The 12,620-nt window shown below is 51.8% G+C and overlaps 1 protein-coding gene across 1 annotated transcript in view; it reads left to right on the plus strand.

Moving 5' to 3' along the window:
* Positions 1 to 12,620, plus strand: part of ABHD12 (abhydrolase domain containing 12, lysophospholipase) — a gene marked incomplete at its 5' end in the record, with an annotated part of 98,870 nt that overhangs the window by 77,037 nt on the left and 9,213 nt on the right. The window contains 5 exon segments of the mRNA XM_006163653.2: positions 2,215 to 2,320; positions 5,857 to 5,976; positions 8,791 to 8,821; positions 10,509 to 10,554; positions 12,573 to 12,619. Coding sequence (XP_006163715.2) covers positions 2,215 to 2,320; positions 5,857 to 5,976; positions 8,791 to 8,821; positions 10,509 to 10,554; positions 12,573 to 12,619 — 350 coding nt within the window.

The following is a 12,620-nucleotide window of genomic DNA, read 5'->3' on the forward strand; positions in this document are numbered from 1 at the left end:
AGAGTGTCTGAAGCACCTGGGAGTTTTAGATGGGCCTTTCCAATAAAAATATCTAAGGCAGATGGCATAATGGTTACATTGCTGGACACCCACACAGTCGACCGCTGGACCTGTCAGCTTAAAACTCATGCTGGGCATGTGTGCATGTGTTCCCAAGATCCCGAGAGGTGAATGGAGGAGAAGGGATTGCCATCCTACCCGGGGGGTGATTTCTCACTTTCTGTCTGTCTGTCTCTGTCTTTCTGGCGAGCGCATGCACCCTATAACAAAAATCTCTCAAAATTTATATATATATATACACACACACACACACACACACGTTATATATATACATATATATCTAAGGCAGAAGTCAGCAGGTAAGAGTAGAGGTTAAGGTTCTGGATCCCACATGACCAGCCATGGGGTTTGAGTTCCAGACCCGGCGGCTAGAAAATCACGCCAGTGCATGTGTATGCATATCCAAAATTCGAAGAGGAGAATAGAGAAGGGATTGCACTGTGGTCATTATCCCTGGGGGCTGGGACAGGGGGGCGGTGGGTGGGTAATTTCTCACTTCCTCTTGTCTCTGTCTGTGGCCAGCACAGGTACCCTATAGCAAGAACTTAAAAAACAAAAACAAAAACAAAAACAAATTAATAACAAACAAGTGAAGGCTCCAGTGAGTCACGCTGAGCTAACCCTTTTTCACCCAGGAGGCACTTGGGAAACACTCTTTTGGGAAGGATGGGCTGCTCTTCCATGACCGTTCTGGGGGTCATCTTTTCATAAAATGGGTAAATCACACTCAAGGTTTGCAGGCTTTCATTTAAGTTTTTCACTTGTTAGTTAAATTTATCTTCAAAAGTTATGCTGAAGGCCGGGTGATGGCGCAGTGGTGATGCAGCTGGGCCCACATGGGGAAGTCCTGGGTTGGTGTCCAGGACCTCACTGAGCATGCCAGATGCACCTGTCTGCGGTCCTGGTTGGCTGAGACTGGGGTGGGCCACAACGTGGATATCCTGTTGTGGGTGCCTCTCTCTAGCTTCCTCTATCTCTGTCTGTCTCTCTCATGGAAGAAATAAATAAACTTTAAAAAAGTTATGCTCACCACAAGCAATAAGAGTACAGTGGTATACTGAGAAAAAGTTAGGCATGCCCCCCCAACACGCACATGTGGAAACCACACTGACTGCCTGGCCGGTGTCTTTCTGTTTTCCTTCCTAGCCACACGTGGGTATTGGTGTTGCCACTGTGGGCTCGTTTTTACAAAACCGAAGTGGGTGGCACGGCACCCACAGGGACCTTAGGGGGATCTTATTGCGGCTCCTTGCTCCCCTCATCTTCCTGCAAGTCCTGGGTGTTCCTCCAGGCTAATGGCCCATGCTTGTCCACACCCTGGAGCACTGGTCTGTTCAGCTGTTGCCCTCCTGGCAGGTGACCATGAAGCAGTCTTGTCCTGTTCCATTTACCTGCACCCTGCTCTGTGTGGAGTTGTGCAGACTCACCTCGCTGCCCACACCCCTTCTTTTACCCTCCTTTCTGCATTAAGTGAGGTGCTAGGAGCTGGGCACTCCTTACCTGTTCACTGCCCACATTCCCTTGGTCATCGAGGCTGTGGCTCCAGCCCCAGAACATTCGTTTGCGTCCATCCCATCCCCTTCCCTGTGTCCCCTCAGCCTGGTGGCCAGAGCCCTTCCTCAGGCCCTCTGACCTCCTCTTCCCAGGCATCCCACACAGGCTGCCTATCCCGCAGGCCTGTCAGGGATCTTTCCTTCCTGCCTTTGCCCCTGTCACACCTCGAACAGCCTGAGCAGTCCCCGTCCAGACTCAGACCCCGCCCTCCCTGCAGTCTGCAGGTGTGCCCCTGGCTGTGTTCTAACACAGCCTCAGCCCGCCATGCCTGAGTCTGGGGGCTCCCGGGTCTGGCAGGATGTGTAGGTTGTAAAAGGCGCATTGTGGGAGCTTCCCCTCTACTGTGTGTGGGTGTGCACTTGTGGACCATGTATGCAGGTCCTTCAAAGAGCTCATGGGAAACTGGAATGTGCAATTTTATTTTGGTGTACAAAAAAAAGTTGAAATCTATGTGTACATAGTTTATTTCATAATATGCATTTTCCATGAACTTTTTGAAGACCCCGCGTGTATGTACATGTATACACTCAAATTTGCATGCGTGTGTGTGTCCCCATCCACTCCCATTAGTTTTGATTTCCATCTCTTTATCCCCTACAGTGAGGGTTCCCTACTTCATTGACTTGAAAAAACCACAGGATCAAGGTTTGAATCACACCTGCAATTACTACCTCCAGCCAGAGGAAGACGTGACCATAGGGGTCTGGTGAGTGTGTGGCAACCAGGACCTCCAGGAGGGCAGGAAGGGCCCTATTTTGCAGAGCTGGTGTCTTCCTTGACATCGTCTCTGAAATGTTGCTTGTTCATTTTTATCATCACCTATTTATTTTCCAAAAAAAAAGATCAAAGCTAAATTTGATCCAAATGGCAGGATGAAATGGCACCAAAGTGTTCTATTTTCAAAATGACAATAGTTTTGTGAACTGGATTGTTATTTTTAAAGAGCCTCGTTTCTAGGAAAAAAGAAAAAAAACAAGCTATAACAAAGAATCTAATTCAATTAGACCAGCAGTTGGCGTAATGGCTATGTTACTGGACTTCCATGTAGTCAACCGTGGTTCGAGTCCCAGACCTGGTGGCTTAAACTCGTGCTGGGTACACGTGAATGCATGCCCAAGATCCCAAGAGGAGAATGGAGGACAAGGGCTTGTGGCATAACCATCTCCCCTGGGGGTGATTTCTCTGTCTCTCTGGCGGGCGCATGCAACCTATAGCAAAAACAAACAAACAAACAAACAAACCAAAAATAAACCTCTTCAAAAAAAAAAAAAAAGCAGAATGTAAACACAAAATGACAAGACAGGTTTGACTACACCTTTTATTTTCAGAGAAGCAAATATTCAGATTCTGGAAACAGCCCGATCTTAGAGCACTTAGCTGTTGATGGCGGCGTGTACCGTCTTCTTAGTACTTACTTTTCCAGCCATAAATTTAAATGGACTTAGGGTCCATGACCTCTCTGGGTCTCCTTGGAATAAATTTTTTTTTTTTTCTGTAGCCTGGAGTTTCTGAGCAACTGAATTAAAATGGACCAACTTCACTGTGGCATTTTCTTTTTTCTCTCAGAAGCAGCTCTGAATCAGTGCCCCTTTATCTGGCTGGGTTTATTTTTCAGCAGCCATAAAGTCTCTTCCTGCTGTCTGAGAAACCACTGTGTATGTGAGACGCTTCTAAATGAAATGCTCTGAGTAGCTTCCCAGTGTATCAAGACATTTCTTACAGTGGTCCTTGGTAAAGAACATGGAATGAGCAGGGGACTTTTTGTTCTTAGTAGTTAATACTAGGACTAAAAGGGCCTTTTGTCATTTTCATTTTATTTAAGTGTCAAATATTTTCAATGCAGGATGTTACCCTTCCACAGTCCTCCTGACTCAGCCTCCCTGAGTCTCTGGGATTACAGGTGTGTGTCACTGCACCCAGCCTTTAGGTTGAACTGGGACTCAAACCCAGGCTGCCCACATTGCTCCATCTGGCAGGGCACAGCATCTTCACAGTACACCTGTGTGGCTGGGCCATGGTCATGTCCTCATTAACGTAATGTATCATTTTACTGATGAATCTACATATGTAGGTGTTGGGGGAGGGACTGTTCAGTGCTCTGTCTTCCATTAAAAGCTTGGGCTGTTTTTTTTTTTTTTTAGAGGTTTTTGCTATAGGGCACTTGCGTTTGCCAGAAAGACAGAGAGACAGGAAGTGAGAAATCGCTCCCCAGGCGGAGTGGCCCCGCTACAATCCCTTCTCCTCCATTCTCTTCTTGGGATCTTAGGCATGCACACACACATGCCCGGTGTGAGTTTAAGCCACCGAGTCCAGGACTCGAACTGTGGTTGACTACATGGGAGTCCAGTGACATAGCCATTACACCAACTGCTGGTCCCTAAAAAGTTCAGGCTGTTTTGCTCAGAGCTGTGTAGTGGGAATTGGTTGGCCCTCTCATTGGTGAATATGAGTCTAGTCATACTGCAAGAGGGATGTTTGCACTGATGAGACTTAGGTCAAAAGCACTAACAGAACCTACACAGATAATCAGTTACCCAAAAGAGAGACATTTAGTGGGGCCAGCAGATGGTGTAATGGTTACATCTCTAGACTCCCATGTAGTCAACAATGGTTCAAGTCCCAGACCTGGAGGCTTAAAACTCACTCTAGGAGTGTGTGTGCCCAAGATCTTGAGAGGAGAATGGAAGAGAAGGGATTGCAGTGTGGCCATCCCCCATGGGAGATGATTTCTCGCTTTCTGTCTCTCATCTCTCTCCAGCAAGCACATGCACCCTATAACAAAATCTCTCTTAAAAAAAAGACACATTTAGTGACAACAATGACAAGTCTTAAGGAAGAGGTGGCCATACTGCATTGGTGGGTGTAGACTTCCACCATGTGTGTGCAGCCATGCTGTGTGATGGTGGTGGCCCTTGGGAAGCAGCAGGCTCAGTTCACCAACTGCCCTCACCATCACCTCATCAGGTCCCCTCCCTACTAGCCTTCTCCACAGAGGATCACAGAGGCCCAGACTGAAGCCCGAGGCCATTCTTGGCCATTAGTTTTTTCTGTGCTGCTTGTCTGTTAGCAGGTGCGAGGGAGGTCCACAAGTGGGGGCCCTTCCCACTGGAGCTTCCTGGGTCTTTGTTAGGAACCCCAGATTTGGAGTAGGCCAGTCCTGGAAACCTGACAGCTCCCAGACCTTTAAGATGCAGTCTTTGTATTTCATGGATTTGTATGGGGGTGATAATTGCAGTCATCAGGACCCCCCCAACACATGACTCTTTTGAACTAATCACAGAGATAAATTAGAAATGAGATGCTGAAACTTACTGGGTCACCAGAAAAATTGTGACACATTTTTCCATCGAAAAATTATGTCGTGACTTTTCCAATGACCCTAAGATCTAAGAAATAAGAAACAGCTATTTTGTCACTGATATCCAGAATGAATTTGAAGTAGTTTCACAGAAAAACCATAGTCATCCGGACACTTCGCAGTGATTAGCTGCACTTGATTTGGCCTGAACTGAAACGAACCTTAGTGTCTGTCTGACGAACCCAAGTAGAACAGCCACCTCAGGGCCTGGCCTGCCGTGGAACGAGCTGGCAGCCATGAGCACATCCTTGGCCCGGGTGACTGGGCCGCTCCAGCACAGTTCATGAGTAAGCTCAGGAAATCGGCCCGAGTGTGTCAGCAGCAGTGGCAGGTCAGGGCCAGGTTCCCAGTGCAGCTCCCAGTTCCGTGTCGCAGCGTCAGCACCTTTGACAGCTCGCGCTGCGATGGTTGCAGGGTGACTTAGCTTGTGGGCAGTTTCAGTGAGTGTGAGGGGTAAGCGTGATGGAGAGCGGCAGTGCTCAGCTAGGATTTACCAGTGCTCCCTCGTGCTGGGCCCCAGTGTAGACAGACAGCGTAGGGGTGACAGCGATCCCAACAGGAGCTTACCTCACAGAGCAGAGCGTTCAGTCAGTGGGGACGAGACATCCGTCACCGCCACCCCTGGCAGCTGCTACCAGTACAAGTGTTAACGGCTCAGAAGAGGCCCATTTGCTGGTCAGGAGATGTCCCTTCTGAAGCTGTCTAAGGGGTCCTTACAGCCTGCAGTTGCATGGTTACTTGCTCTAGTGACAGGGACGATTTGCCCACCCACCCCATCACCCTGTAGCTGGATGGCATCCGATGTGCTCCTCCGTCCATGGCCAGAGCAAGGCAGGACTCCTGGCATGCAGAGCACTGACCGTGCCACCCCTGCTTCTCCACAGGCACACCGTGCCCGCCGTCTGGTGGAAGAGCGCCCAAGGGAAGGACCAGATGTGGTATGAGGACGCCCTGGCTTCCAGCCACCCCATCATTCTCTACCTGCATGGGAATGCAGGTACCAGGTAAGGGAGAGGAGTCTAGGGCCATGAATGCCTTGGAGAGCACAGCTCCTTTTGAAGATAATGCCCTGGACCGGCCAGCCCAAGGCCACCAGGAGTGGACCCAAGGTCCCACAGATCAGGTTCACTGACCCATTGCACTGGAGATGGACTTCAGCATGAGTGCCTTCAGGCAGCGTTCTTAGGGATCTGGGGAAGGTGGAGTTTGCACGAAGCAGGGCTGGACAGGCTCCGAGTGAGCGGGGCGGTGCACAGTGGACCCGCCATCTCCTTGGGCACCCTGGAAAGCTGTGTCCAGAACCTCTGTGTGAATCCCCACCTGGGTTGGGACCTCTGCAACAAGGACAATTCCTCTTCCTGCTGCAGTTTTGAAAGGCAAAGTAACTGTGGGTCAATGATCTAGGGAACGAGGATTCTCAGGGTAAGGACCTGGGGGTCACTTGGGAGGGGTCATGATGACACAAGTGTGGCCACAGTGTGCCTTGGAGAAAATAGTCTCTTATCATCTTGCAGCTGGTGTCCTTTGTCTGTTCCCTGGGTCTGGACCAACAGACAGGGCTGCGTTTACTTCTGCCCGGCCCCAGGTGCACAGTTGGAGCCATGCCAGGCCGGCCTGGGAGGTGGAGGCATGTTGCTGGAAACAGGGCAGGGGCAGGAGGGGCCTGAAGGCAGAGGGCAGCCAGGGAAGAGTCCTGGCTGGGCATGCACAGCGAGCTGGTCCCTCAGCCCACCCTGAGCTCTCCACTTCCGGCCATGAAGCGTCAGAGCGTCCCGATGGGCAGCTGAGTACATGCTTCCTGGGGATCCAGGCCTTCCGGGTTTTAGCCCACATGCCTTTCATGAGCGGGTTGAGTCCTGGCCCTTGACATACTCAAATTTGAGTCGCTTTCCTTGCCTTAGAGACTACAGTTTTCTTTCACACCAGGAGACCCTTGTTTGGACGAGCACTGTGGGAAAGCAGGGGTGGGGGCAGGGCAGATGCATTTTCTGAGTGCAGCATTGTTTGAAAACCGCTGTGGTGGCTGTTTCTGCAGCAGCTTCCTTAGGCTGCCTGCGAACGCGCCAGTGAGGAGCTGGCTGAAGGTCAGCTTGGCAGGGCCGGGCATTGGAGCCTTGCAGGCAGACGTCTCATAGGCAGGGCCAGCAAGGAGGACAATGCATGGGCCCTTCTGGAGAGGAAAGCAGGCCTCAGTGGGTCTCTCTGTGCCAAGAACAAGCCTCCTGAATCGCACCAGCACTTCGCCTGTGCAGTTCACCACCTTCTTCCTTGTCTGGGATGAGCTGCAGTGGTTTTCTCTTCTGCTTTTCCTACGAATGAGAAAACCGTATGGCTGGCCGTGAGTGAGGTCCAGTTCTGCAATCTTGTCACAGGGTAAAGAGACAGAGCCTGCCTGACTTCAGGTCCGCAGGGTCTGCCGTAACTTCCCCAGGTGTGCGGCCCCTCCCCACCCCGCTGCCTGCTTTCTGTCCCATCCTGTGTGTGCCCTGCTCTCTGAGCCCCTCCTCTGATCAGTTTCCCCAGTGTGCATCCCACAGGCGCCGCAGCTGCCAACCGCAGGAGCAAGGACCGCAGCACCCAGGGCTCCCTGAGGTCTAGACCCTCGGGGCACTCAGACCCTCTTCCTTTTTGCTCAGTTGAGGGAATTTGGAAAATTTAGAAAAAAGTTTTGACTTCTTCCAAAGATAATGAAAACATTTTGCAGGATTTCCTCTTGGTCTTGAGACTCATTCCATTGTGTTTTTGTTTCTGTACCATCTATGAGTGCAAGAAGTTCCTGGGATTTTTACATTACAAATAAGCTCTGAGTGGATTTCAAAATGTTTTTGCACCAAATTAAACTCTGTAATTCCATTTTCTGTGAACTCTCTGAAGTTCCCTTCTGCTGGTTTTCCTTCTTCATTCCATCCTTGTTTCCCCCAGTAATCCTTCTCCCACACATACTTGAAATGGCTAAAATCTTTTCCTTACCCAGAACCGTGGAGGGTGTGAGCCTCCTTTATACCCTACCCCACCTCCCCATACACCCTCCTATCCTGCTGGCCCCTGTCCCTGTCCATGACAAGGGCTGGCCAACAACTGGGCATAACCCATCCTTAGACAGGAGAGCACTATGTACAGACATGGACGTCTAGTGGGGGCCCAGCCTGCCCAGCCTAGGTAATTAGGAATGCCCAGGAAAGCCCAACCTGCCAGAAGGGCTGGGAGGTGACCATTCCACACACTCCAGTGGGAGGCAAGGATCTCCTGATGACAGACCCACCCCAGGTGTCCGGGTCACGATCACACATGCGTCTGTGTCCAGGAGCGTGTGCCACATGCAGGGCACATGTACATGAGGGGATGTCTGTGCAGCTAGCTACGGAGGCCCATAAGTTAGCAGCACATAGGAAAGAGCAAGGATAAGGACACAAGAGGATAGGGAGCTACTGCCAGGCCGACATTTGTAGTGAGGAGGGCCCGAAGGGTCTGTGCGGCCCCCAGGGTGCAGCTTCCATCCACGCTGGTGGTCCCTGGGCACTAGAGCACTGGAGCAGGGCCAGGTGGGACCTGGCTGTGCTACTCCTTGTGTCTTTTGATTCAGGGGTTATGGTGTACATCACCTGTCCCTGAGACTGTCCCTGCTTGGAATAGTACTGCCAAGACAAGTGTGGGGCCACTTGAGGGACCTGAGGAGGAGGTTGCCCATCTGTGACCCCTGGTATGGGGTTAGAGGACAATCAGAACTGTCCGAGACTCTCCAAGATCGGCCTGGGGCCTGTCTCTCTGAGAAGATGCACTAATACCCACTTCCTATTTTCTTCTCCCCAACCCTCCAGGGGAGGCGACCACCGGGTGGAGCTTTACAAGGTGAGTTTGCTGTGCAGGGCCTGGAAGAGCAGGGCCCACCTGTTTGCGTCCTGGTTTCTCCTCCTGGGTAAGCCAGTCCTTGCTGGGCTCAGCCGCGCCCTCAGGGAAGTGCTGGGAGGAGAGGCCTTGGCGGACTCTAGGTTTTTCCCTCTGTGCTGCTGCCAGTGACCGTGTCCAGAGTCAAAACACAGACCATGCAGGGACATAAAGGCATTGGAAATTGAGTTCAAGTGTTGTTACTCGTACAGTAGTCCCCGTCACCCAGTGGGACACATCCCAAGACCCCCAGGGGATGCCTGAACCTGTGGGTAGTGCCAAACCCTTTTTATACTGTTTTTTAAAGACATACTTGTGTAAATTAGACAGAGTAGGAGATTATCAGCAATAACAAATAATAAACTGGAAAATTCCAACATGCAGTAATAAGAGTGCAGTTGATCTGGTAACCAAGACAGGCTGTAAGTGACCAGGAGGCGGTAGTGGACAGTCTGGATACATTCTGGGCAGGACCAGCCGGAAGGCATGAGATTTAATCACACTGCTCAGAACAACATGCAATTTAAGCCTTACAGATTGTTTATTTATGGACTTTTCTATTTAATATTTTTGGAATGCAGGTAGCCATGCATAACAAAAAACACAGAAAGCAAAACTGTGGGTAAATGGGGACTGTCGACTATAAAATGAAAACAGGAAGCTGAGTGTTCTGGGAGCTGTGTATACAGCTGAGTTGCAGGCCCAGCCGGGCGAGACTGCAGGGGGAGTTTGAATTAGACTCCAGGCAGACTTAGCAGAAGCACCGCAGGCCTCCCTGGGAAAGGGAGGGCTGTGCAGACGTGCTCTGTGCTTGGCTTTCTCCTTTGTTGGGGGTTTGGGTCTTGGAGCCTCAGACGTGCTTTTGAGGCATCACCCGCAGGCTCACCCACCTAGCCACCCTTGGCTCAGGAGGACTCTGCATCTACTGGTGGACAGAAAGGAAGCAGACAGATGTGTGGACACATCTAGCTCTGGGCCATTGGAGATTTTCCCTGCGCGGAGATTAAAAGTGGACACCTGGGACGTGTTGGTCTTCTGTTGAGATTTCTGTTCCTGGGGACGATCCCACTTGCTCAGACTGAGGAGGCTGGAGCAGTAGTGGCTGCAGGTGCAAACTGCGGGGGCCTGGGAGCTGGCAGGAGGCTGCAGTCTGTCCTGGGGTGGCACTGCTAGGTCTGCTCTTGAAGAGAGGGAGGTGACAACCGCAGCATGGCAACCTCTCACGTGGTTCTGGGCATACCCAGTGAGGCACAGGAGCAGGCGTGTGAGTCAGGATCTAAAAGAGAGGTCAGCTAGCCTATATGGGTTTTAAGAAGTAACACAGAGAAGATTCAGCAAAAGCTTAAAAGCCAAAGCTTAAAAGCCAAGGGGTGAGCAGTTGCAGTACAGGTTCCCGAATGGGGTCTGTGCACTGTGGAGTCCTTCTGGGGTCTGCTGTCATGCTGGGAGGTTAAAGCCCACTGGTAGCAGCTGATACCTGGGTTTCATAAGATGCAGTCAGGAATCAGGAAACACAGCGACCATCCTCAGTAAGTCCCTACTGTGCGCAAAACACAAGGTCAGGAATCTGGATGGGTTTAGCGAGAGACAGCTTGCCCTCAAGCTGAGCTGTTTGGGTGTGTTGCCAAGCGTTTTTATTTTTCACTTACAGGTACTGAGCTCCCTCGGTTACCACGTGGTCACCTTTGACTACAGAGGTAAGATTTCCTTTGAAAGGCAGCTGAGCACCTGCCACTTCTGGTAATGCCCTGGACAGGCCTCGCTTGGCAAGGCTTTGGCAGCGTAGTGTCTGAAAACAGCGCGGATGTCTTAGCTTACATTTCCGGAGAGCAAAAGTGTACATTTCTAGCCTCTGAGCTACAGTGAAGGCGTTAGCAGGACTGCGCTCCCCCGGGAGGCGCGGGGTGGGGGTGGGATGGGGGTGGGGTGGCGGCCTTGCTCTTTCCAGCATCTAGAGGCCGCTGCCTTCCTTGGCTCAGGACCTCTTCACTTGCAGTGTGTCACTTGCAGTGCCCTGGTGCGTCTTGAGCTATGTCACTTCAACTCTGACTTTTGTCTCCTTTCACTGAGAAGGACCCTCGCAATTGCTTTGGGCCCACCAGGTAACCCAGAACTGGCCCTCTGCAGTCAGCAGGTTTGCGGCGCTGCTCTTTCTGCAGCCTTCATTCCTGGGCCTAACCTAACACGAGCACAGGCTGCAGGGACGGCACCTGGGCATCTTTGGGGCACCATTCTGCCACCCAAGGATGGCTCTTCCCTGGAAGAACCTTCCCACAGGATGCAAGTTCTGGGTTGAGAAAACTCTAAAATGAGGAGCTGGAAAGTGACCCACCCTGCCATCCTTTTCTCCAAGCTAAAACGTTTTCTTTTCTTGGGGTCAGTAGGCGACATAGAGGTAAGGAGCTGGGCTCCCATATGGCAACCACGGTTCGAGTCCTGGACCTGGAGGCTTGAAACTCACATTGGGCTCATGTGCACGTGTGCCCAAAATCCCAAGAAGAGAATGGAGAAGGGATTGTAAAGTGGCCATCCCCGCTGGGGGTGATGTCTCACTTTCTCTGTCTGTCTCTTTGTCTCTCCGGTGAATGGTGAATATCCATGCTCTGTGGCAAAAATCACCCCTTCTAAAAAAAAGTTGGCTTTTCCTACTGCATGCTAGAGGGCATGATGAGGTGTGGCCTTCTTCCTTGTTCCCCACCCTGTACTTTTACACATGGAATCCCACGTAGCTGTTTCTCTTTTGAGTCACTGCACCGAGAGATGGTGTCACGCCACCTCTGTCATTCTGTCTCCTAGTGCTTCTTTCCCTGTATCTCTCTCCATCTTTGTCTGTTTGTCTCTATCTTTCCTCTATCTCTGCCTCTTTGTCTCTGTCTTTCCTCTGTCTCTGTCCCATGTCCCTGCCTCCCATTGGGCATCCTAAGCCCTCCACCTGGCCTTGGCCCTCTGGTGTCTGGGGAGCAGCCAGCCGGCCCTGCTGTGTCCCACTGCTGGCTGTGGGGTTTGCTTATGCAGCAGAACCAGCTCTTCTGAATCTCGTGGTGCTTTTGGATCATTTGATGATGACTCACTGCTGAGCTGCGGGGAAACACAATTGCACTTGACCTCTGTGGAGACTGGGGAGGGCGCTGGGAGGCTGTCGCCTGTGGATGAGGTGGTTGCACACAAGGTGCTAATGGAAGCTGAGGTGAAGCTGGCCCTTGCCTATGTTCTGAGTCGTCCTGAGCCCTGAAATCTCTGGAGCATCCCTGCTTCCTGACTCTCTGCTCCATCCTGTCCCTACAAGGGACCATGGGCAGGTAGCTCTCACTGGTTGACTGTCAGGCACCCTCGCCTCTACCAACCCCATGGAGCCCTTAGCGTTGGCGTGGGTGCCATGGTCAGTGGCCATCAGGGGGCTGGGGCGGCCCCTGGCGGCTGCTGGGGCTTTACGATACATCTTGTTGACTCAACTGTTACGTTAGTCTCCACATGGCCGCCCTGCAGCTCAGAGTGATCTTGGGAGGGAGCCTCCGGTCTCCCAGCAGGGACAGGGGAGGGTGGTGTAGGGCCCTCTCCCCTGCTCTCCCTGGAGGGGCCACGGGTCCCTCGCTGCTGGGACTGCACACTCTGGAAGGGGAGGCCACTATATGGTCCTTTCAGGGATCTGGGTGCCACCCACATCCCTCGTCTTGTGACCAGCCTCTGACCACCTCCCCCCCGTGTTTCTTCCCAGGCTGGGGAGACTCTATAGGAACACCTTCCGAGCGGGGCATGACTTACG

The sequence above is a fragment of the Tupaia chinensis genome, unplaced genomic scaffold (assembly GCF_000334495.1).
Source record: "Tupaia chinensis unplaced genomic scaffold, TupChi_1.0 Scaffold142716_1, whole genome shotgun sequence".
NCBI classification, from domain to species: domain Eukaryota; kingdom Metazoa; phylum Chordata; class Mammalia; order Scandentia; family Tupaiidae; genus Tupaia; species Tupaia belangeri.